The sequence below is a fragment of the Phyllostomus hastatus genome, unplaced genomic scaffold (genome assembly GCF_019186645.2).
Source record: "Phyllostomus hastatus isolate PE091 unplaced genomic scaffold, TTU_PhHast_1.1 phas_contig_34, whole genome shotgun sequence".
NCBI lineage: Eukaryota > Metazoa > Chordata > Mammalia > Chiroptera > Phyllostomidae > Phyllostomus > Phyllostomus hastatus.
The window spans coordinates 26,592,081-26,618,437 of record NW_025333857.1 but is presented as its reverse complement, the minus strand read 5'-3'; the positions used below and the strand labels follow the sequence as shown (position 1 = coordinate 26,618,437).

Here is a 26,357-nt window from a genome sequence, read left to right as displayed (position 1 = left end):
GTAAACACAAAAACTTGAACCACAGCTGACAAAAATCACCTGTACACTAATCTAACTTAAAATTAGATCATAGAAAAATACACATTTTTTTTAGTTTTAATTGACTAAATAGTCAAGTAAAATGGCCCCTAGACTTAATTTAAACTTTATTTACATTATTATAAAATATATACTCAAAACTTCAGTGGCCACTGTCACTCTGTGCCCAGCACTTATCAGAACATGTATGTTGTCCGACACGTATGTTGACAAATATATAGGACATATTTGGTTTTAATGAAACATTTCAAAGTATATTTTGAAAGGTAGTGTCTACTAGACTGTAACATGTACATACTCTTTGATCCAGTATTTCTATTTCTACATTTCTAGGCATCTCATGTAGAAATATTCATGTCACTGTGCAAGCTACATGTTCAAGAATGTTTAGTGCAGACTTTTGCAACAGCAAAAAAAAAAAAAAAAGGAACCTAAATCAGGAAGTCCTAAAAAAATGTTATGGTATATCCATGCACTAGACAATTATGCATCTATTAAAAGAACAAAATAAATCTGTCTGTATAGATTCAGGATTTGCTACTAAGTGAAAACCTTAGTTTCAGACTTCCAGTGTAATCTCCGTATAAAACAACAACAAACCCACAACAATGTTATTTGTTGGCAAATGCACAGAAAACCACCTGAGAGAACATGGACAAGGGGTCAGTCACATCTGAGGAGTGGGGTGAAGGATGAAAGTGTAGGTGGACTCTAGACACTTTTGTAGTTTTGCTTTACGTAGAAGCATGTTATTTTTGTAATTAAACAGATAAAGACGAAAAAAAAAGGTTTGATTTGTGAGGTGGTGAGCCTTCTGTCACTGGAGTGTGCAAGCACAGGCCCAAGGAAGAATGGGAGGTAGGGAGGAAAGAAAGTTGAATGAGATGACCTCTGAGTACCCTTACTATCCTGAGTCCTTGACTCACTTTGCTATCTCTCCCTCCTCTAATGTACCCAGAAGAAGCTCCAACAAGGCAAAAGAAAATAGAGCATTTTAAAAATGAGATAAATCAAAGTAACTGGCTGCAGAGACATCATGAAATCCATTAGCAGAGGGAAGCCGCCAGTCCCACCTGACACACACCGTACACCGCTCCTGCAACGCAGATTGGCTTTATTGTACTAAATTTGGGGGTGAGTGGCTGGACAGCTGTAAGTAAGGCCAGGAAGCTGATGTGGGGTATAAAGTGCCTGGTAATTCAAGCCTTTGGCAAGAGCTCCCATGAGCTGATGGATTTCCTTCTTTCCTCCTCGGTCAGGTGGACAACACTGTCCTTGAGTTACCTGAAACTCCTCTTCCTTGACACACTCAGTGCTAAGGTGACACCTGCCCTGCCAGCTTTGTGGCCGAGAGTACCTGTGCAAGCTCAGCCAGGCCATTGGAAAGTGTGCTGTCCAAGTCTTGGGGCTGGGGCCTCAGGGGCCCGCCAGCTTCCTCCTGCCCCAGTGCAGCAGTGCGAGATAAGCAGAGGTGGAGGCGTGCGGCTGGACTCTCCTGCTTACCGTTTATTGGCCACAAACAGCACTTTCCCTGAGAGGGTTTCTCCTTCCTTGGCAAAGAGAGGAGTCTGAAGAAGGCACCGCACCTGATACCAGTGGGTCAGAGGCTCAGTGGGTGCCGTTGACAGCCAAACTGTGACCCTGCAGGCGAGAAAAAGAATTGAAATCCAAGTACATGCCAGGCCTGTGTTAATGTCTTGGGCTGGCGACTTAGATTGATAAATAATTTTCATTGGTTTTGACTCATAGGACCCTTTTAAAATAATGACATTTCAATTTATTGAGCAGTTATTAAGTGCTGGGTACTGTACCACAAACGTTATGTATATCAGACCATTAAATCTACACAGCAACCCTATGGAGTAAGGCCAGAGAGGTTGAAGCACTTGCCAACGTCACACAGAGGACAGCTGGAGAGCCAGGCTCCCCACCCATGGGCTTGGCCACGCTGTCAACCTGTCTTTCTGAATCAAAGTTCATGAGAAGCCCAGTGACAGAGTTAAACTGGAAACTGATTTGTTTGAGAAGTTTGAAGTCTGGCCTCTGATAGTCTCAGGCCAAACTGTTCAGAGGTCCTGATGAAGCTTCCAGAAGCAAGAAAAACTACTGGGGCCCACAGCCTCCACTGCCCTTCCAGCTTCGATGCCCTGCGCAGGTCTGTGCAGGTGGGCATGTTTAGATGGAGGTTCTTCATTGCAGGTGAGAAGTGAGAACACCTGCTGTGCCCTGAACACCGAGCTCACCTGCCCTGGAGTGAGGCAGTGGTTGTTGGCATCAGGGAGAAATGTGCACAGTAAGCCTGAAGATTTGGGGGGAAATTTTATATAATTTACTAAGTAATGAAAACCACTTTTATATCAAAATATACTCATCTACATTATGTAGTAGAATGCACATTTTCTGCAGCTTTTTAAGATAACGCATTTAACTTCAAAGAAAGTTCTCCCTGGAAGCAGGCCACTTTATGAATATCTCTTTAACTTTTTGCAGGAACAAATTCATTTCCTTGGGATATACTGAGGGAAAGCCTGAGGGGAAAAATGCATGGTTCTTTGCACAAACATGCTTGTGTGGTGTACGAATGACTTGCACATCATTTTCTTTCTGTCAGCCCAGACAAGGCTTCCAGGAATCCTCTCTTCCCCTCGAGCCTCCAAAACACCTGAGCTCTATCACCAGCCTGTGAGCACTTCTTTCTCAGCAGGTGCAGAGGCGAGCCTGGATGTTTGTATAAGGGGTGGAGGAGAGTGTACTGCAAAATTTTCTTTTTGCCTGGTCATGTCACTCAGCTCAAACCTCTTTTCCTAAGCCGGGAAGAGAGCAGGGAGGTTAGGAGAGCAAAGATTTGGGGACATGGGAGTGGCAAAGCCTTTACAAGGAACCCCAAACCTTACCAGTCAACTTGTAGGTGGTCTTTCTCTTCTTTGAAAGCCCTGCAACTTTCAAACCTTTGCAAGAGGGAAAAGGAATGCAGGAATGGACAAGTTACCTAGTGTTGCAATTAGCATTTGTACACCAGCTTTCCTGATCATGAAAAAAAAGATTCTAGGCTGTGAAACTGAAGGCTGTGAATGGGAGAAAGTATGACTTGAGGTATTCACCCAGGCACCAGAGGTTCTATAGGCAGGTGTGATGGACATCAAGGCAGGGGTTGCCCCTCCCCATCTATTCTGGAAAAAAGCCAGAGGGTTGATAAAGCACAGACCCTCTCTCACTCCTTTATTTTAGCCAGAGTTGGTATGACACCATGAAAAACAGTCACATTGTCATGTCACCATAAAATCTAAAAGCCATACTAATATCAGTGTTTATATTTCTTGAAATGCACAGAAACCAGTATCATTACTGTTGAAATTAATTTTTAAAAATGTTAAAGCTATAATCACAATAGTAGAGGACAGCATGGGACAGAGCAGGTGAAGAAAGGGGCGATACATACACAGATCCGACGAAGGCCACATCAAACCAGAACGCCAGGCCGTGGACCAGGCCCGACTGTGTCATCTGAAACACAAAGGGGATTTCTACTCTGCAAGGAAACAAACAAGAAAGAAAGAAGGAAGATTTTCTTGTTGACACACATCCTAGATACACTTGTGATATGAGTGGGAACATTCACGGAATATTTTCTTTTCCTCTTAAGTGCTTTTGCTTTGGCAGCAAGATTCTCTCAGTGTGATTAATGCTTGGATGATGCTGCACATTTGAGATTGTTGCTCCTTGACAAAATTCTGCAAGCAACACATTACTGGGCTGCAATGACCCAGAACACAACTGGCCGAGTGGGGCATCTGGAGCTGGGCCTGACTACTGAAGAGGGGGACAACCCAGGACACAGGTGACAACCATCCTTCAAGAAGCCAAAACATGGGCTGTGGCAGCTCCCCTGCGCAGCTCTTCAAATGGAAAGGCTGTTCAGGCCTCTGGAAAATGAAGTGAATCACAAGGGGGAAACATCCAGCTCAGAAGGTCATTGCCATCATTCATTTATTTTTTCAGGGAGGCAATTTAACTTCCCAGCAGGCTACAGCAAGAGTCATGCAGAAGTGGCCTTGGTTTATGCCAAATACAGAATTAACGGGACTAGAAAGAATATTGGAAAAGATACAACAAAATCTAGATGCTGGATCTGCTTTAGCTGTGGAACCTTGGAAAGCCACTTAAATTCTCGGAGCCTCAGTTTTTTCATTTGCTGAAGGGTGACAAAATATCTCTCCTACTCTCCTCACAAAGTTCTTGTGCATGTCAAGTGAGACAAAAGATGTATATGAGTGCTTTAAAGTGTTTTGCAAACTTTAAAGTGTTCTGCAATTAAAAGGTGATATTATGGGCCCATTGCTGAGCTGTATCACTCCAAGGAGACTTATTTTAGTGAGCACTCTAGAAATTTTCAAAGGAAGTTGTACATTATTTGCATTTATGCTGTCCCCAAAGGGCTAACTTCTTCCACTCTGCACCAGTCAGCACATTTCTAGAGGTTTCCATTGTACTTGTCACATTGAATTCGTTGGTATTGCATGGTAATTACTACCTCCCATTTTTGGCATTCCTCTAAATGGACAATGAGCTCCTCAAGAGCAGACTTTAAAAAATTACCTTTTGTATCTGTGCATTCACCAGCACAGTAGCAGGCATGTGGAGGATCTCACTACATATTTGTTGAATCAGTGCACAAATGAATAGATGACATGTCTGGAAAACCAACACAGAGTTTTCAAAAAAGTCCTTGGGACACAGGGAGTAGCCCAGAGCAGTAACTGAAGCCCACTGAAGCCCACTTTTGTCTGGACCTGACGGATTTATTACAGTTGTAATAAATCCGTCACACCGGTCGGTTCTCTTGCTCCAAGCATGCAGTAGATTTGCATTTATCCACTCACTTGAGTCTGGGTATGGCCATGTGATTTACTTTGACCAATTAAATGTGAACAGAAGTGAGATGTGTTGTTTCCAAGCACAAACTTTTATTTCCAGGACATACTTTGCCACACTCCTCCCTTTTCCTCAGTAACTGGCATCATTGCAAACACAGGGTGGCGCCAGCTCGACTGCTAGGGTGGGGGATGCTGGCAGAGCTGAAGCTGGTGCATGATGGGTAAACAGTGTAGGAGAGAAAGACACCTGAGCTATTATAAGCCACTAAAGGATTTTTTTGTTTCTGCAGCATGTTCTGCCCCATCCTGACTGACTCCCTTTGTCCCGTGTGATCTCAAGATAGATGATGCTTTGAGTCAGCCAGCCGCATTTTATAAAATCTGACCCTGCTTCCTCATTGGTCTAAGCAAATTATTACCTGGCTGGGTCTTAAATTTCTTACCCAGAAAAAAAAATAAGAATATCGATCTTTTCAGGGAGAAAAGGACCAAAACACTAGTGAAGGGTATTTAAAGAGGATTCACATCACCATCTGAGAAATGAGTCTTCAGGGCACAGCCTCTTTAAGTGGAAGGAAATAGGGCAAAAACTAACATTTATTGAGCAAAATGAGCCAGTGCCTATAGAAGATTTAGCACAGTACCTAGCACATCATAGGCACTCAACCAACTGCAGCTCTTCTTGTTGCTATCATGGGCATCGGCCTGGGTGAGTGGTTAAAGAGCCCACACTCCAGAGCTTTCTGAACAGTTCGAATCCTAGCTCTAACGACACATTAATTCTGTGACCTTATGCAATTTATTGTTCCACTCTACCTCATATCTGTCATTGGTAAAACGGACATAACAATAGTGCCATTTGCACAAGATTGCTGTGAAAATTAAAGGAGTCATGTATTGAGGGCTCAGAACAGTGTCTAGTTGCATAAGTACAAGCTATAACTGTTTAATTTTTCTCATTCAATTCTTAAAAACAATCCCATGAAGGAGACATCGTTATTCTTATTTTGCAATAACTGAAACTAGTGCTAATGTACCATTACTGCGTGTGACTCATACCTACAGTCTCTTGCCTGTGTGACAGCAAATCTCTGCACTGAAGTTTTGGGGATGGGAGAGGCAGGGAGGAGATTTAAAAATCTGGAGCAACAGTGAGTGGTACAAACCTGTGGAGATCTGCCTCTTCTGCATCCATAAAATTTACTGTGTACTTGACTGATCGAGCCATCAAAATCCTAATGTCAAAAGTGTCCTTGGGAAAAAAATACAAAGATATTATCTTTCTGTCAGAACAGACTGAACTCAAGCAAGTCTGCAGTCTAGCTTTCTTCCTGAAATTTTAAGTCAATAAGAGTAGGAATGTAGGAGGTGTGAGCTCAGTGAGAATAATATTAATAATGCAAGTTAACATTTATTTAGTGGTAACTATATGCCAAGTAAGTAGTTTGTGGTTCACTAGGTCATATCAATCCTCATAGATTCTCAGGAGCAGGCATTTGGTGGTTTTTCACCATCTAGAATTTACCTCTTCTCCACATTCCAAGAAGTTCTATAGGAACTAAGTTCACTGGACAATCACGTTTTTATCTAAACTCATTCTGGGGCTTTTGCCCAAGTTATCAGAAAAAGGCAGGCTCTTCCTTGGGACTTAGAGATCTAAAAACTTAAGCCTGGAGTTTCTGCAGTCATCTTACTGCCCTGAGTGGGGATCTTCCCTAGGAACAGACTTCAATCAGAGGAAATGGAGATAAGTGATGAGGATAGAAAAATCAGATTCCAGTGACACTGTCTGAACTACAGCTGGTCCCTAAAGAAAGCACTATCTTGAAGCTTTGCATTCTTCAAGGCCAGTAATTCCATTTTAGCTTAAACCATTAGAGTTGGCTTTCCTTCCACTTACAACTGAGTTTCAGATGATCCAAACTTAAAGTTGTCTTAGGTTACACAGCTAGATAGGGACACAACTGAAACCTGAATCTGTTCAACAGCAAAGCTTTTGTTCTAAGCTATTTATTCACAATGCTTCCTCTTCAATTATGCCTTGGACCACTAGAATCAATGAAAGGATGTGAAGTATTGAACAAGTATGAGGGCCAAGTGTGTGCAGGGGGTGGGGCTGAGCAGTAGGAGAATTAGAAGTTTCTTACTGAAAGGCAGTCCTCAAATCTCCTTGCTTTCAACAGCATCAATCTGAGACTTTTAGACTTGAAAACACAGAGCTCTTCTGTGATAGCACAAAGCCTGGGAGCACAGTGTATTGCATGCTCATGAGTGAGTGAGTGAATAAATCAACAGATAAACACATAGGGAGAAAGCCTGTAGAGGACGCACTTACTACTATTGGCTGTCTGAAGTATTCATCCACTGCAGCACCCCGGAGACTGGACAGGTTGACCCCATAGAAGCACTGCTGGTTCCTGAAATAGGCAGCATAAAAAATCACCATGCATCTTGTCCCTCACCCGAGTTTCCAAACCCAGCACAGAGGTGATGTGCAAAGCTCTCCACAGGTCCTCCCAGTTAGCCCTAGGACACATACGAGACCATGTGAAGGTCTTCCTACTGACCAGATTCCAACTAGTCAGTAGGGTGGCAGAGAAGAAAATGCTTTCTAAGAATTTGCAGACCTGTATTTGACCTGTAGTTGGACAAAAGAGAAGGGAGGAGGTAGCTGAGGTAAAGGAAATTACTTTTGGGGAGATCACTGAGAAGGATATTTGGGGGCAGGAAGGCCTTCAAGGCTCCTATCCTTGACTTCATGCCCCAGGTGGCTGCTGGATCTGTGACATGTTGTCCAAGTCCCAAAATAGAATTCTTGGGCTCTCTTGTGATCCTAACCCAGAGCCTAATTTTAGATTTCCAAAGCCTCTAGATACTCCTGTTGTTTTAGAGTATAGATTTCCCTTCTCTGTTCTTCTGCAGCCACTGGTCTGCATCTGCATGATGGCATTTGCTGTCGTGGCAGACACTGGCAGTCACAAGTGAGGGATGGCTGTGTCTGGTGGTGAACTGCAGCTGGATTGTCACAGCCCATTGTGTGCATTTCTTCTCAGTTCTGTGATCAGTGACAGCTGGCTCATAGAAACCAGCAAGTGCTACAAATCCTGCCTCCTGCCTTCAGTGAGCCAGCTGTAAAGCATTCACCAGCACACCCCTGGTATGGCAGCACAGCATGTACTCTTTGGCACATTGCCGAATGGTCTTGGCTATTTAGGGAAGAGATCTAGCACCTGGATTAAGATTAGCTTTGTCCAAACTCTGCCACTGAGTAGCTGTGTGCCTTGGGCACGGCATGTGGACTCTGTCTTAGTTTCCTTATTTCTACAATGGAAATAATGGAATGCTCACTTTGTAGGGTCTCTGTAAGGGTTAAATTAGTCACTGCAAGTAAAGCACTTTGAGCAGTGCTTGGCATTTTGTTACTGCTGTGGAAGTGTTGACTATCATTCTCTGAACTTCACTTCAGATCAGCATTGGGCACTAGGGCTATGGCTCCCACTCTGACTGTACCACAGGATTACTTGGAGGAGCTTGTTAAAAATTCAAATTCCCAGGTTCAACTTCAGAAAGGCTTGGGGCCTCACCACTAAAGATGGAAGGCCTTTATCCTGAGAATGAAAAGATGTGTATCTAAGGGTTTGTATTATATAGCCTGTGAGTCAGATGGGAATTTAATTCATCAGTCTCCATCCTCCCCCACTCCCATGCCCACCAACATGAAGAAAAAAGAGAGACAAAAACAAACAAAACATAGAATAAACATTAAAAAATTGTGGTGCAATTAGATTTTGATGGAAGGAACAGCTAAAGTAAGGCTCTAAATCAGGAGGCAAAGGCTCAGATACCCCATGAGAGGCAGGGAAGCATAATAATGTGAAGTTGACAATCAGCCCTCAACCTCCAAGTGAAATGCAAGCCCCACAGCACCACTTATAGATCCTGAAGAGTTTGTCCTATTTCTCATCTCTGAGCCTCTGCTTCTTTTCCCTTCCACCTAGAATGCCCCTTTCCTTCTTCTACCCTGTTAATTCCTACTCAAACTTTATGAATCAGATAAAATATTTCCATTTAAAATGTAAAACCCTGTGTTAAAATAAAATATTCAAGTGTTACTTAAATATTTTATTCAATTAAAAGAAGTATTTTTCTTTTTTTATTGTTGTTCAATTACAGTTGCCCCAAATTTCTCCCCATTGCTCTCCCTTGCTCTGCCCACCCCTTGCTCCCACAGTCAACCCCAACCCCATTGTCCTTGTCCATGGGTCCTTTATACATGTTCCTTGACTAGACCCTTCCCCTCCTTTCTCTTGTTATCCCTCTCCCTTCTGCTCTGTCAGTTTGCTGTTTATTTCCATGTTTCTTGTTCTACTTTGCTCATTTGTTTTGTTCATTGGGTTCCACTTATAGGTGAGGTAATATGGTATTTGTCTTTTTCCGCCTTACTTATTTCATTTAGCATAATGTTTTCCAGTTCCTTCCATGCTGTTACAAAGGGTAGGAGTTCTTTCTTTCTGCTGCATAGTATTCTATTATATAAATGTACCACAGTTTTTTGATCCACTCATTTATTGATGGGTATTTAGGTTGTTTCCAGCATTTGGCTATTGTAAATAATGCTGCTATGAACAGTGATGAATCACACTTGATCGTGGGGTATAACCTTTTTAATGTATTGCTGGATTAGGTTTGCCAATATTTTGTTGAGGATTTTAGCATCAATATTTATCACCAATATTGGCCTGTGGTTTTCTTTCTTTGTTGTGTCTTTACCTGTTTTTTTTGGAATTAGGATAACACTGGCCTCTTAAAAAGAGTTCAGGAGTCTTTTCTTGAATTTTTTGGAAGAGTTTGAGAAGGATAGGAGTTAGCTTTTCCCTAAATGTTTGGTAAATTCACCTGTGAAGCTGTCTGGTCCAGGGCTTTTGTGTGACTGGAGTTTTTTTTATTATTGCTTCAATTTCACTAGCTGTTATAGATCTATTCAGGCTTTCTGCTTCTTCTTGAATCAGTTTTGGAAGATTATTTGTTCATAGAAACTTTTCCATTTCATCCCAGTTGTCAAATTTCTTGACATATAGTTGTTCATAGCGCTTTCTGACAATCTGTTGTATTTCTGTGGTATTGGTTGTAACTTCTCCTCTTTCATTTCTGATTTTATTTACTTGGGTCCTCTTTCACTTTTTATTGACGACTCTCTGGTTAAAGGCTTGTCAATATTGTTTATCTTTTCAAAGAACCAGCTCCTGGGTTTATTGATCCTTTGAGTTGTTCTTTTAGTCTTTATATCATTTAAATCTGCTCTGATCTTGGTTATTTCCTTCCTTCCACTTGCTGTGGGCTTTGTTTGTTGTTGTTCTTCTAGTTCTTGTAGATGTAGGGTTACACTGTTTATTTGAAATTTTTCTCTCTTTTAGGTAGGCCTGTATTGCTATAAGCTTCTCTTTCAGAACTGCCTTTGCTGTTGTGTGTTCATTTTCATTTGTTTCCAGAAACTTTTTGATTTCCTCTTTGATCTCTTTGTTGACCCATTCATTATTTAACAGTATGTTATTCAGTCTCCATGAATTTGAGTGTTTTGAGTTTTTTTCCTTGAGGTTGGTCTCTAGTTTCAGGCCATTGAGATCTGAGAAAATGCTTGATATGGTTTCAATTTTCTTGAATTTGTTGAGGATTGTTTTGTGTCTTACCATGTGGTCTATCTTTGGAAATGTTCCATGTGCATTTGAAAAGAATATATATTTTGCCTCTTTGGGATGAAAGGTTCTGTATATATCAATTAAGTCCAATTGATCTAGAGTTTTGTTCAGTGCCACAATATTCTTTGGAAGATCTACCCATTGTTGACAGTGGGGTATTAAAATCCCCTACTATAAATGTGTTGCTGCCTATATCTTTCTTGAAGTCTTCAGACTTTACTCACATATTTGGGTGCTCGTATGTTGGGTGCATATATATTTACAATGGTTATATCTTCTTGTTGGATTCTTCCCTTAGTATTATGAATTGTTGTCCTTCTCTGTCTCCTTTTATGAACTGTGTTTTGAAATCTATTTTGTCTGACTGTATTGTTACCCAGGCCTTTTTTTTTTCATGTCCATTTGCTTGGAATTTTTCCCCATCCTTTCACCTTCAGTCTGTGCAGATCTTTTGTTTTGAGGTGGGTCTCTTGTAGATAGCAAATATGCAGGTTATGCTTCTTTTTCCATTCTTATCTTTTGATTGGAGCATTTAATCCATTTACATTTAAGATTATCATTGATAGATACTTATTCATTGCCATGTTTCCCTTTGTCCTCTGTTCCTCTCTCTTTTTCTTCATTTTCTTAAAGCAGTCCCTTTAATATGTCTTACAATGCTGGTTTGGTGGAGATGTATTCTTTTAGCCTCTTTTGTCTGGTAAACTCCTTATTTAGTGCCCTATTTTATTTAATTTTTAAAATATTTTACTTATTTATTTATTTTTAGAGAAAGGGGAAGGGAAGGTGAAAGAGAGGGAGAGAAACTCAATGTACCATTACCTCTCACATACCCACTACTGGGGACCTGGACTGTAACCCAGGCATGTGCCCTGACAGGAAATTAAACCAGCAACACTTTGGTTCATAGGCCTGTGCTCAGTTCACTGAGCTATACCAGCCAGGGCTTAGTCCCCCATTTTAAATGAGAGCTTTGCTGGGTACAGTAGTCTTGGTTGCAGGCCTTTGCTTTTTATTACTTGGAATATTTCTTGCCATTCCCTTTTGCCTTATAGTGTTTCTGTTGAGAAGTCATCCAATAACCTTATCAGACCTCCTTTATATGTCACTGTTTATTTCTCCCTTACTGCCTTTAAGAATCTTTGTCTTTGAATTTTGTCATTTTAATTTTGATATGTCTTGGAGTGGGCCTCTTTGGGTTCATCTTGATCAAGACCATCTGTGCTTCCTGGACTTGCATGACTTTTTCTCTCACCAAGTTAGGGAGGAGTATTCTGTAATTACTTTTCAAACAGGTTTTCTATCCCTTGCTTCTCTTTTTCTCCTTTTGGTAATTATATGAATATTATTACGTTTCATGTTGCCCTGCAGCTCCCTTAACCCCTCTTCATTCTTTTTGAGTCTTTTTTCATTTTGTTGCTCCATCTGGGAATTTTTTTCTACCTTGTTCTTCAGCTCACTGATTCGATTCTCTGCTTTATCTAACCTGCTTTTCATTCCTTCTACTGAGTTCTTCATTTCAGATATTGTATTTTTCATTTCTTTCTGTCTCTTATTGATGGTTTTGATGTCCTTTTTCATCCTGGTGTAGTTTGCCGTAAGTTCCTTGTAGCTTCCCTGAAGTGTTTTTTGTTTTGTTTTGTTTTGTTTTGTTTTTTGTAGTTCTCACTGAGCTCCCTGAACATCTTTATAACCATTATTTTGAAATCTATGTTTGATAGTTTGTTTAGCAGCCTTTCTGGGGATTCCTCCTTTCCTTTCAATTAGGAGTTGTTTCTTTGTTTCCCCATTTTAGGTGATTCTTCTAGTTTGTTTCTGTGCAATAGTTTGATCTGCTTTGACTCCTTGTCTTCTGTGCAGGGGACCTATGGGACTCAGTGGTGCAGTCTCCTTGATCTCCTGAGCTTAATGCTCTTGGGCTTCCCTTTATGCAGTTTATGTGGGCTCTCTGGTTGTAATTGGGTTTTGGTTGCTGGGTCATTCTTTGGTGGGTCCTTCCCCCCACCCGGCTGACTTAGAGTCACCCCACCCACCACATCTTGTATACTATTATATAGGTGCTGCCAGAACATAACCAAATGGTCCAGGAAACAAACCCACACCTGCAAAATAGCCCCCACCCACAACCACAGTATCAAGAGCACATGAGCCAATATTAGTAAAGGTGTAAAAGATTAAGACTATTATAAGAAAGGAAAAATGAATATGAGGTTATTACCTGCAAGAAAAGTGATTTTGCAAGGGTAGAGAGAGGAGCAATAGTAAGAATAGGGAATAGAAGCAAGGTGAAGAAAAAAATAAAATGTACATTGTAAATAAAAAAGAGAGGAGGGAAGGTGGAATGGAGTAAGAGAAGGAAAGTGTATAGTATTAGATTTAAACTGAATTAAAAATATATATTTTTTCTCTCTCTATATATACATATATACATATATAGACTAGCTTTGTCTAGAGAGAGAGAGAGAGAGAGAAAAGAAACAACACCACTACCAACAAAGAATATATATAAAAATAATGGGGACCTAATTTGAGAAAAAGATCCACCACAGCAATAGCAACAACAGATGAACTAAGGTTTATATAGGTGGGATGGGAATAAGAGGGGAAAAAAGAAAAGCTTAAGAGATGTCTAAAGGAAAGCAAAGTTATTTTGAAAGGATAGAGGGAGAATGAATACTGAGTGAGGAATGAAAACAGGCTGAGGCAGTGAAAAATTAAAATTTAAAATGAAAAATAAGAAAGGGCAGGAGCAAGACAAAATGGACTAGGAGAGGGGAACAGTAAAATTAGAGATTTGAAATACAAAAATAGTGGCTATCTAGAAATAAGATTGAAAAAATGCAACAACAACCACCTTATCTATAGCCAATGAGCAAAGATTGATAATGGTGGAGAGAGAACATATTTTAAGAATGAGAAAAAGAGTGTGAGGTCACCAATGGCAATTATAAGAGGGGCTGGAGGGGAAAATAACAGTAAGAGTGCAGAATAAAAACAAGTTGTGGCAAAAAAGAAAAAGAACTTATGACAAAACTAAGAAGAGGAAAAAAGGTAAAATGGAGCAGGAGGAAGAGCAAAATATGAGATATGAAATATACTGTAGTACAAAACCTGGTGACATATGAGGCCCAAACTTGAAGGATATGAAATGAATGTTAAGAAGCTATGCAGGAGAGAAGATAGCACCTTGTTGTACCTGTTCTATTGTCTCTGCTCTCCTGGGTTTAATAGATCAGGGCCTGAGGAACTGTGTAGCATGTAGTGTCTGGCAGAGCTTTTTCTCCTTTCCCCTGTGGAAATGTGCACAGCAGGATACTCCTGAGGCTGGACTAGCTGACCTGTACAGCCTGTAATCTGGTGGGGTTGGGCTCACCTGTCTATGAGGAGATCTGGATGGTCTCAGCAAATCTGAGGCGTTCAGCTCCTGAGTTCTAGTCCCAAGCTTGCCACTCTCTTGCAGGGGGTTCAGGCCTGAATTCTCCAGTCTTGACAGCCCCAATACTCACGAGCTGTGCTGGGTCAGGCCCCACTGTTCCTTCAGTGTACTCCACCCCTTTGAGTTTTTGGCTAGCAAAGCCACTGTGCCAGCACACAGGTATGTGAGCCTAGGTCCCTGCTGAGTCCGGGTCACACCTCAGCTCCCCTTTCAAAAGTTTCTGTGTGGTCTCCATGCTGTAGCACCATTCCCTGGGGAGCATGCACTCCTCACGGAATGGGGAGTTCTCCATGTACTCCCCATCCCCCCAAAATCACACAGTCTCTCATGGTCAGGGTTGGCCACTGCCTTTCAGAGTCTCAGACAGTTTTAGATAGTTTCTCTCTGGATCTTTCCCAGATGGTGTTGGGAAGAGCCCTGCAGCTATAGTATAACGCAGGGCAGTGGTGGCATGCTGACCCCACTCCCTCCAGAGCTTGTCAGCCCCAGGCAGGCCTGCTCCCTCAGTGTTATTTCTGGGGCCCACACCTCCCAGGCCTTCTCTCTCTCTTCTGGCAGCTCATGGCTACTGAGCTGGTTTGCCACCATCCAGACTCTGTGCAGCCCGAAGTGCTGGGCTGGGCAGCTGGCTCACTTAGAAAACCTGGGCTGCTTGCCAGCTCCTGGGTGCCCTGCAGGAGGGCCAGTTCTTGCACACTGCCATGCACTCCCTGCATTCTTGTCCATGTACGAGTTTATTCACAGATGCTCTCATTCACTCCCGGCTCTGTGTTTTGACTGCTAGTCCTGTCGGTGTCTGGGAACAAGTGGACAGAGCTGCCAGCTACTCTGTCACCATTTTGGATCTCAGAAGTATTTTCTTTTTCATCAGTGTATATTTAGCACTTGGAATGGGACCTTATATGCTGTTAAGACTGAAAATTATCTATCTATCTATCTATCTATCTATCATCTATCATCTTTAATGAATGAGTTCAGAAACTGGTGTCCTATATGGCCCTCTATGTGGGCACAGGTGCCAATAAGAATAATGGAGAAATGGAAAATTATTCCCCCAAGTTTCTTCAGATTCATTACTTGTTTCTTAATCTTTTCCTTCCACCAGGGGCCAGAGCCAGGCTGGCCCACAGGTAAAGCAGAAGAACAGTGCTGCATTATCATTATATAAACATAACTGAAAACAAGCTCTTATAATCCTAGAAAATACTTAGAAACAGAACACTACATTTAAACAATCTTTTCAGTATTTCAAAGGTGATGGACATGTTCTTAGGGGAAATAAGTCATTGTCACAAAATTTTTATTAGAGGGAAAGAGGAAAGGGATGGAGAGAGAGGGAAAGGGGAAAGAGGGGAGTGAGAGGAGGAGAAATAAAAGAGAAAGAGGGGAGAGTCAGATAGAGACAGAGGAAGACAGACAATTTCCCAGAGAGTCCAGAAGGAAGGACACAACCTTGGCCTCCCTTTAGAATCCCCTGTAAAGGTTTTTAAAAGTGCTGGTGCCTGGACTGCATCCCGTCTTTCCCATGCCCACCCCTCACCCCCCACCCCTGCCAAGTAGTAAATTATTTGATTTGGGGGTACAGCCCTGGTTGCTTGTTTCCAAAATTCAACAGGTGATTCTACTGTGTAATCAGGGTTGAATACTACTAACTTAGTTGTTCTAGAATCCTGGCCAAGTAGGTGAAAGAGAAAACCCCAAGAGCAAAGACAGCCCTCCACCTGGCTGTGGCTGAGGTTGAGAACGGCTTTCTGTCCTTTGCACACAACCACAGCTCTCAGGGGTGCCCAGGCTGTGCCATTTGCTTTGTGTGTTCAGTGCCAACTAAAACCCAGCAGCCATGACCAGTGTGGTGCAAGTGGGCACCATTCCTTGGGCAGACGGAGAGTTGTGGGCACAGAGCCCACTGCCTAGGTTTTAAAAACTTTCTGGCTGGACCATTTTTCTAATTCTTAGAAATCTCAAATCTTCTTCTGAAATGCATCATAAAATAATTAAAGCAAATGGGAGCTGGCATCTCTCTGGGTCTCCTAAGATGCACTAGGGGAGTGGGGTGGATTAGGAAATGAATCTGTTGACTTGCAAGCTGGGGATAAGTTCCATTGTTTTCATCATCTGTAGGTTTTATTTTCTGAGTTAACTTATGACTCCTTTATGAGTGCATAAGGCAGAATCTATGTGGGGTTTTTTGTTCTGACTTCCACATTCCAAATGTACTCCCCCTCCCTTCCCCTCCTTCTTCTCCACAATACGTGCAACATCTGGAAATACAAGTCCTGCAAATACAGTCTGGAAGGAAAACCACCTTACTATTGGATATGCCTAAACATACCCAGAGTGCAGAAAAAGAGGCAATCCACTTACCATGACATTAACTTCTGCACATTCTCCACGTAGAGCCTCACTTGGGGAAGCACCCAGGAGAACCTCTCCCTCTCGGGTCTCTTTTGTTTTTGTTGTCTCTCTTCTAGTTCACCTTGGTCTTTTGTTCCTCTTTCCCCTCCACACATCTCCTCTCCCCACCAGTGTCCTGTATCTGTCTTAGGTGGAGGGTGATATAGCCTTAGGTTCTCTTGCAGAAGTTAGCACTGCTCTTTCAGATTCAACAGATGAGAGCTTCTCTACATAAATGCTCCTTTCTTTTGCTAATATGAACACACTCTCATAGTGTAACTCAGATATTTTACTTTAACAAAAATCTTTGCTTCTTCATTTTAACAAAAAAACTCACTCCTATTATAAACTGTCTTCCTTTAAAAATACCAAAAAAATAAAAAAGAAAAGAAAAGGAAGGAAGGAGATAAGGAGGAGGAAAAACCTATGCTGCTGTTTGACAATTAAACAGCTTTTTGGTATCTTCATGTACTACACTCCACCAAAATCAACAACCAAGGGTATGCCAAACTGACAAAAGATGCATATTACCCTCAGAACTAGAAACCAAAAACAAGGATCCAAGAATGTCAACTAAGTCAAACATGATGATGAGAACACAGTGTAAGAGGGTGGTTGGAATGGCCTGGTGGGAGTCTCTGATAAAAGGATGTATGTCTAGGAACAAATTGCATCTTTATTCAATTTTTTACATAGAGCTTAAGGTTTGGTTGTTTCTGAAACTTTTCTGCATTGACAGAATGCAGATATATCACTGTGCAAAGTGGTATTTATAAAGATGCCCAGCTCATTATGCAGCTTATATTTTACATGTGCTATATTTATATACATTTTGTATTTGTGAAAATATGTTTTTTAGTATAAAGGAGGGGAGGAAATGAATGCACAGGCTTAAAAGAAACCAAAGTTCAGCCTGTGCCTCTTCTGTAAGAAGTGAGAGAAAGCCTGTGACTCTGTAAAGGAATCTGTGGAGTATTTCCTAGGTATGCCAACATGAGTCTAGACATAACCAGCTTGCACAGGAGTTGGACCTATGGAAGTCTGTACCGAAAAGAAGAGTAAATTGGTCAAGACAACTGTGGTAGACATCTTTTGTTTGCTCTACCAGCAAATAGTTGTTCCTCTGGCAATGGCACCAGATCTTCTGGGAGATACCTCTTTGCCACTCTCAGTTCTTGTGGTTTGGATGGTCTCGACTCTGCCCTTAGCTCTGAAGATTGGCATGTGGCTTAGTTGCAGCCAATCAGAGCATCCCTTCTCCCTGGCCTTGGCAATGGACCCAGAGTTAAACATCTGACTCAATGAAAGTCAAGTCTAAGTCATTTACTCATACTGTTACAAAGGAGAAGTAGACATGGAGCTATGAGTCTATAAATCTGGATTAGCTGGAAAACACTTTTGCTGCCATGAGGAAAATATCTATCCAAGAATAAAGCCCAGCTGACAGAGAAAGCAGAGGGAAAGGGAACGGGAGCCAGAGGGGAGAGAGAGACCAACCTGACCCAATGAATGGGTCTGTGCCCTGAATCCATTTGTACCTGAGAAGGTAAATCTGCTCTTGGGTTTTTCAGATGCATTAGTCAGAAATATTGTTTTTCTTAAATCACTTTCATTGGGTTTTTAGTTTCTTAAAACCAAAAGTGAAAAGAAAATAGTTAATACAAGGGGTTAATACTCTGCCAGTATATGCTATGAATATAATTCTAATGAATAGTTTTTCCTAATTCAGTGGAACCCTAATTCTGTGAGTACTGAACTAGATTATTTTAACAATTAGAACCAGGCCAGGGCATGGTCAGATGGATGTCTCCTGGACATGGCAGTTCTGTCTGGAAGTGTGCATCTCTGATGCCACAGGATCCCGAAACCGAAATACTACATCCCTGACTACACAGGGCTGGATGGGTCCAGTGGCAGAATATTATGGAAGAGCTATGAATTTGGCAGAGGTAACAAAAAAAAGATGAATATAGAAATTGAGACTTATTGTATAAACAAAAGCCAGATGAGTTCAAGAATTGCACATACAAACAGAGAAGCAAAGGAAATATCAAGAAAAAATACTGGGTAGTTCAAAGGAAATTATAGTTCCAGGAATCACTGAAATATAATGAAACAAGGACAGTAGCCTATGAAAGTGCAAACATTTCTCTGATGACTAGTGACATTGAGCATTTTTCATATGTCTACTGGCCATCTGTATGTCCTCTTTGGAGAAGTATCTATTCAGGTCTTTTGTTCATTTTTTAATTGAAGTTTTTACTTTTTTTGTTTGTTGAGTTTTATAAGTTCTTTATAAATTTTGGATATTAACCCCTTATAAGAGGTATCGGTAAATATGTCCTCCTATTCAGTGGGTTTTCTTTTCATTTTGTTGATGGCTTCCTTTGCTGTGCAAAACCTTTTCAGTTTGATGTAGTCTCATTTGTTTATTTTTTCTTTTATTTCCCTTGCCTAAGGGAAGCAAAATAAATCAGAAACAACATACCAGAAAAAATATTGCTACGGGGTATGAACAGACAAAACAGTGTACAGATGATGTGTTGAAGAGTTGTGCACCTGAAACTTGTATAGTTTTGTTAACCAGTGTCACCCAATAAATTAAAAAAAGAAAGAAGAGAAATATGTCAACATAACAGTTAAGACTGTGATAAATTAATGTTCAAGTAAGGTGTACACAAAAGATATCAATACATATCTTTAAAGAATATAAAAAAAGAGAATGCCAACATGATTGTGTTGGTCACGACAGTATTCGTGCAAAAGTTCCTTCTCTGTGATACTCTGTGCATATCCTTAGCTTCTGACAAAAATATGGCTGTACCACATGGTCATTTGAAAGGTTCTTATTTGGTCCACATGGTATTTCTGTGAACCAGTGATTCTCAGGGCCAAATATATTTTTGGGAAAGATCAAAAGGCCTAAAACTCGACCTACACCAAAAGAATCTTTAGTAGAGATTCCAGTTTGGGGGAAGAATTAGCCTAAGAACAAACTGTCCATTATTTTCACAGCAGAATTTAGCAGCTTATCCATTCAGTTGAATGAATTTCCTTGCAAATAATGTTTCTCAGCAGCACCATGGTCAACAAGGCATCTGGCAGATTCAAAGTGGAACAACTGCTACAGCCTTCCACCACTGCCGTCGCCGATACCACTCAGTCGGATCTGCCCTTGTTGTACATGATGGATGCGTACCATCCACTCACAAGTCTCTGATAAGGAAACTGATCTCTTTTCTTTGTGTTCCTTAAGCAGCATATCACCTTTTAACAGTCAGATCCACTCAGTCTTACCTGTCTCTGGAACCCTCAGCTATGTGCCCAACCCCTGCTATGTCGAGGCGTGCACTCATCTGACCACACATGAGCACAACCCAACAGTGCTTCCCCTCAGACCTGCACCATCCATCTCCCCCCTCCTTCCCCAGGACGTCCCTGTTGACTTTGGGTCACGAGATGCCTTGACACCCATCTGGTGCCCACGCATGCACAACCCAGAAGTGTGGGCTAATGTTGCAGGGTGAACAGCTGACCAATGGGGAGATAAGAGCCAGTGGATACATTCGCTTCTCTCCCTCCCTGTGTAAACTGTCCTGAGATGTGGTTCAATTGACCTCTTGGAGATGGTCCTAAAAATTCAAGGCCATCTCTTGGTGTTCGACACCACATGGTGGTCAGCTGAGGAATGTACTTTTGTACTCACTCCCTCCTTGCCTGTCTCACTCTTGTTTCTCCACATTCTTGTTGCACTGAGATTGCATTGGGGTGGTAGCTTATAAACTTTGTCTAAGACCCTGATTCCTGGTGACCCCAAGCAAAGACACCTAATATGAGGTGTGGCACTACAATGTAGACCCTCAGGATGGAATTACTCACCAGTTTGATGACAATAGAATCCTCATTGCTAGTGGGCAGTGATAACCCAAGCTTGGCATGTGGTTTCATCACGGTTATTGACGATCCCACCGGTGGTTAATTAGGAGGCAGTGAAGGTAGAAGGTGAAGCATTGGGCTATACAATAACGGTGTGCTTGAAGTTTCAGGGTGATAATAATTATATGGATTCAGAAGTAGGCAAGTCTGTTAAAAGCATTGGAAGCATTGCAAAAGCAAACTTACATTCTCAGGCCAGCCAACTCCCAACTTAAGACATACTGTGAAATCCAGAGAGCTTCTTTAGCAGAATTTAAGGGAATTCCTATCTCCAGGCCTGCTGTGCTGAAGGTCAGGTACAGAATTTGAGTTCCTGAAACTAGAATTGTGCCACTTCCCCAAACCAAAATGAGATAATGAAACAGTAATAGTGGAAGAGCCATAAAGGAGATTGGATGTGCAACCTTGGCAGGTCTCCTGTTTCACAGTTGGGGCCTTGAGGGAAAGAGTAGGGCTCTGAGACCTGGGGTTGGGATAAGTGAGGGGGCAAGGCAAAGAACCCTGAAGACACATTCCCAACTCACTTGTGCTCACTTGTGTGCTTCAGGGTCAGTAGGAGCAGAATCCCTGTCCCTGTTGGCAGCAGAGAATAGCTCCCCTTTGCCTGAAGACTGCACAACTCCTTCTGAAGCTTGTGCATTGCAAGATAATTTTGTTCCCCTCAGGACCTGCCTCACTGTTTACCATGGCCTCAGGCTAATGGTCCCTCACTGTTGTCAGGCTGATAACTCCAGCACACACAGCCTGAGCAGTAAGTACAATTCCTATTTCAGGAGAAGATAACTTATGCACCTAAGAAACTGCAGAAGCCAGTTCATATTTTCTGCTGAGAACCAGGAAAACGAATATGGGAATGGACTAAGGCAGAGTGTAAGTCAGGTTAGGTACATGGGGCACTCACAGGGTTCAGTGCTCTACCAAGACATCTGTCCTAATGGTCTGCTGGGAAACTGCTTTGAAGTGTGGTCATCATGATGGCCTGTCCCTGAGACACAGATTCCAGAACTTCTGCAGCACAGTACTGAGGAAAGGATCAGGAGGCTCAGAGAGGTGGAAATAGGAGAGGAATTTACCATACAACATTTAAGAACATTCACCTGACTATGTTCTCAGGCAAAGCCCAGGAAACCCTCCTTTTATAAAGGTAGCCAGGAATAAATCTGTGAGAGAGCAGTGGCATTTTTGAGATGCTTGGGGTGGTTGTCCTCAGTAGATCATGATAGGTGATGTCGCCATTAACTTGTGCTCCCAATGAGCACAATTTGTATGGAATTTCAGAATGTCAGAAGCAATAAAGCAGGAATGAACTGTCATAAGTGAGAATGTCATAATTACTGTGCTGGACAGCAAGGCTGGAGTGGCAATAAGGGTACCTTGACCCACAGGGAGACCTGCACTGGTTGCTAACACTGAGTTGGCTAAAAAGTTTGTTTAGTTTTTTCTGTAGGATGGCTCTCCTAGTGCCTAGTTGTCTTTAACTTCATTTGAAACAATTTTGTTACATTGTATATTGTGACAGCTGTCATATCAGCCTTCATTTTAAAAAGTCTTCTCAAAATTGGTGAATTTTTTGTGCAGCCATTTTAATACTGAAGATGGAAGAAAAGACACAACATTTTCAGCATATTGTCCTTTATTATTTTAAGAAAGGTGAAAATACAACTGAAACACACAAAAAAAGATTTGTGCAGTGTAGGGAGAAAATGCTATGACTGATCAAATATGTCAAAAGTGGTTTGTGAACTTTCTTGGTACTGTTGACATTGTGCACAAATATTTCTTTATTGTGGGGCTGTCTTATGCATTGAAGGTGTTTAGCAGCACCCCTGGCCTCTACCCACTAGAAGCCAATAGAAGGAGAGAGCTGACATGCTCAAAATATCCAAATCAATGAAGTTATTGGTAAAAATGAAAAATGTGTCTTTTATTTTGCAGAAAAAAGATAGTGGTCTTTTTGGCCAACCTAGTAGACCCTAGTGTTATCAAAGAGGTGAAGGAAATGCACAGTCTCAAGGACAGTACTCAGTTTGTACAACAACGACAACAACAGCTTGCTAGGTGGTGAACAGGCTGATGAAATCAGCTGTCACAGTGGAAAGAGTGGGTCCCTCACCCAATGTGCAGATGTAATATCCAGATCTGGCTTATGACTCCAGAGACCACTGGTCCATGACTGGAGTGGAGGCCTAGTCCCGGGTAGGACTCCACTGCACCACCACAAGCACCTGTGGCCGATATGCCCTAATCTTTCTCCACAGGGGCCTGGGTTTCTGTGACAAAGCAACTGTGTTGGAGAAAGGAGAGTATCTCAATTTTTAAAACAATGTTAGATAAAAAGGGTGAACTGATACTGATACCAGGGAATGTAGGGTGCCTCTGGTTAGTGAGGGCTGGTGGAGGACAGGCGGTAAATGAGCACTTGGAACACCCACCCTGTGTTACCGCTGTAGCCCCTGGCTGTACAGGTGGGGTAGATATATGCAGCATCTGGCAGAAGCAGCACACTGCCCTGAGGCTGAGACTGAGACTCCCCACCCCCAGGTAGGTAATACTGTTACCTTTAATTTATAAATAAAGAAACTGTGTCTCAGAGAAATTGAATTGAATTGGCTAAGGTTTTATAGTTAGTAACTGACAGAACCAAGAATTAAACACAGCTCAGTCTGGCTCCAGAGTCTGGTCTGATTCATCCAGTTTTTAACTGCTGCCTTTTTGCCCAAGCTTTTATGTTCTATAACTAATAAATGTAATAAATGTAATAAATATTCTCAAACTACTTGAGAATATTTGGTTATTCCTCTTAATTGATCCTATGAATCCATTTAAAATTTTATTTAAAGGCTTTGGTTAAAACCCCTGAACCAATTATTTTCAATAATGCCAGTAGTACCTATCACATAAAAAAAGTTTTACAGCTGAGAATGATAATTCTTCATGACTGAGCCTTACTCTCAAGAGATACTTTTCAGAATCTTAATTAATAACGGCCAGGAAATCTTAATCAAGTAAGAAAATTATTTTTGTAAGTGGTTACTACTAGCATCAGAATGTAGTAATCTTGTCTACTAAGAGAGAACCTCATCATTGGTTATTTAGAGAGGATAAAGTTATATGCTTACCACATACTTAAAATAAAATTAATTTTAGAGTTAAATGTAAATTTTAAAATGTTAAATGGAAAAAGTGAAACATGAAAGAAGTAGAAGGAAATTAATACCAGACTCAGGGTAGGGAAGCCCTTTCCCAAATAAAAGAGTAAAAAAGAAAGTATAAAAGAAAATATAGGTAGATCTAGCTACATAAAAAACTTACACTTCTTTTGTGACAAAAACCATCACAAAGAAGATTACAAGGTAAACTAAAAATTTTCAACAAAATACAAGTCTTAATATCCTTAATATACAAAGAATTCTTATAAATCAATATATTTACCTTTTAGTTAACAATAATGTATTGAACAACTACTATTAGCTATGTTAGATAATGGGGACAGAGCAGTAAACTAAACAGCTACTTTTTTGGAATGTGTAGTCTCTTGGGGGAGACAGACAATAAACAAAGTAAGTAAAAACATATAATATGTAAGGTCATAACAAGTGCTATAGAGGAGAATGAAGTGAGAAGTGGGATGAGAGTTTGCAGGAGGGAAGAGATGACAATTTTTGATTGCTAGACAGTCTCCCTGGGAAGATGAGGTATGAGCTAAGGCCTGAGGGAGGAGAGAGCAGCCACAGGGCTGTCAGGCAGGGGGAATGGCACTGAGGTGGGAGCAGGCCAGGCATGTTCAAGAGGAAGCAAGGAGACCAGCCACCCAGGCCAAGTGGAGAGAACAACAGAGCACGGAGCAGGAGATGATATCAGAGGGGTCGCAGGGGGACTAGACCATGTAGTCTTAGCATCCATTCTGAGAACTTTGGGTTTTGCTATGCATACAATGGGAAGCCACTGGAAGGTTTTGAGCTGAAGAAGAATATGGCCTGACTATGTATCATTAAAATCATTTCAGTTGTTTGAAAAGAAGAATTGAGCTGGGAGACTATTGCAAGACTGTTGCAGAAGCAGTGTTTTTAGTTTTGCTTGTTTTATTTTGCAGGGGTGGGCAGGGGGTGGTGATGAAGATCAGCAGATTGCCTTTGGACATGTTAAATTTAAAATATCCGACAGACATCCAAGCAGACTTGTTAACAGCCAGATGGACATCTACAGTGTATGTTTCCAGGGAGAGATCTGGGCTGGAGTTCTAACTCTGGGAGTTGTCAGCCTAGAGACAATATTGACAGGCAGAAGACTGAATGAGATCAGTCAGGAAGTGAGTGTAGACAGAAAGAGGAAGCCATCAAAGAACTAACCTGGAGTCAGTCCAATGTTAAAGATCTGGACCATGAGGGGGAGGAGACTGAGCAGGTGGGGCCATGACGGGAGAAGGACAACCAGGTGTAGGCTCCAGGAGAGAAGAGCCAATGGTGTCCAGTGTTGTTGGTAGGAAAGTCAGGTGAGGACTGAAAACTCATTATGCCTGAATATCTGAGGATCTTATTTATGTAGCCTGTTAATTGTTCTTCAGTCTCTCAGCTCACTCCCTCCGAATATACCCAAACTCATTTCTTTTCTTTTTTTTTATCCCCCTCCTTCCTCTCAGCTGGCATTTCTACTTCTTTGCCTCTTCTAACAGAAATCATGCAAGCTTTCACCACCTGTTCCCTGGATCAATGCAACAAAAGGTCCACATGCTAGGAGTCTAAGGCAAAAACTGCTCTAGAGAGGCAAGCAAATTAGGAAGAAAGCAAAGGCTGTCAATTTTGATAACGATATGTTTTTTAAAATATTTTTGTGTTTATTGACTAAAAATAAAATAATTCAAATGCACCAGCTATCAAAGAAGTACAGATTTAAAATAAACTGGCCACCATTTTTCTGCAAATCAAATTGGCATTTTAAAAAAATAAAACATAGCCCGTATGGGCAAGGCTCAGCAGACATTCTCATATACCACTGGTAGAAGTGTTAATTGGTAAAACTTTTCCACAGGGCAATTTGGCAATATATAAAAACAATTTTTTAAAGTTCCTTCTTCACACCTTTTGGTCCAGTGATTCTGAGTCTAGCAATTTATTGTAAGGAAATAATCAGAATGCACACTAAGATTTCCATAATAAGAAACTTATTTTGTAGCATTGTTTCTTATAGAATTTAGGATATAGAATTCTATAAAATTCTATATTCTTGTAGAATATAGAAACAATACCTTAGTGTTGTTTCTTATAAAATCATGGAATTAAAATAGTGATTAAAGTAATTTAATATCCAACACTGGAGCTTGAGTCAGTAAATTATGAAAGAGCCATAAAATATGCTCCCCAACAAAAGAATATCTAAAAGATATGAGAAAATGTCAACAAGGTATTGTCAAAATAAGAAAAAAAAAGAAAAGCTCTAAAATGGTACTATGGTATGATCCTAATTTTTGTATGGTATGATTCTAATGTATGTTATGAAAAAGAACAGAAACATTTAAAATATATCAGTTAAAATTTTCATAGTAATTATTTCTGTACATGCTTGAAATTACTGAAATTTTACTCATTCAATAAATGTTTATTTATGTTATTTATGTTTATGTTTATTAAAAATTCAAAAACATTTATTGAAGGCCGACCATGTGGGAGGCCCTGTTCTGGGTGCTGGGGAGGCAGTGAAAACTGATAGAATTCTGGCTCTTGTAGCTGCTGACATTCCATCAGGAGGGATACAAAAATAAACAATGATAAATAAAGAAATTACACATCTCTTAGGAGGTGATAAGTGGTAGAGGAAAGAAAGAAAAGCAGAAGATGTGACATTGGAAGTGGGATGGTTGGCATTTTAAATCAGGTGGTCAGGGTAAGTGTTATTGAGAAGGTGGCATTTAACAAAGACTTTATGGAGGTGAAGGAAGTAGCCATGTGAATACTCAGGGAGAAGTATTCCAGATGGAAAAGGTCA

General features: G+C 41.1%; 1 protein-coding gene across 1 annotated transcript in view; it reads right to left on the bottom strand.

Moving 5' to 3' along the window:
- LOC123819901 (histone-arginine methyltransferase CARM1-like) overlaps nucleotides 1-26,357 on the bottom strand; it is a 223,307-nt gene that overhangs the window by 13,580 nt on the left and 183,370 nt on the right. Inside the window, exons 9-12 of the mRNA XM_045840500.1 lie at nucleotides 7,249-7,330; nucleotides 6,080-6,165; nucleotides 3,479-3,568; nucleotides 1,543-1,680 (exon numbers count right to left, since the gene is read on the bottom strand). Of these exons, the coding sequence (XP_045696456.1) occupies nucleotides 1,543-1,680; nucleotides 3,479-3,568; nucleotides 6,080-6,165; nucleotides 7,249-7,330 (396 nt within the window). The remainder of the gene's footprint in view (nucleotides 1-1,542; nucleotides 1,681-3,478; nucleotides 3,569-6,079; nucleotides 6,166-7,248; nucleotides 7,331-26,357) is intronic.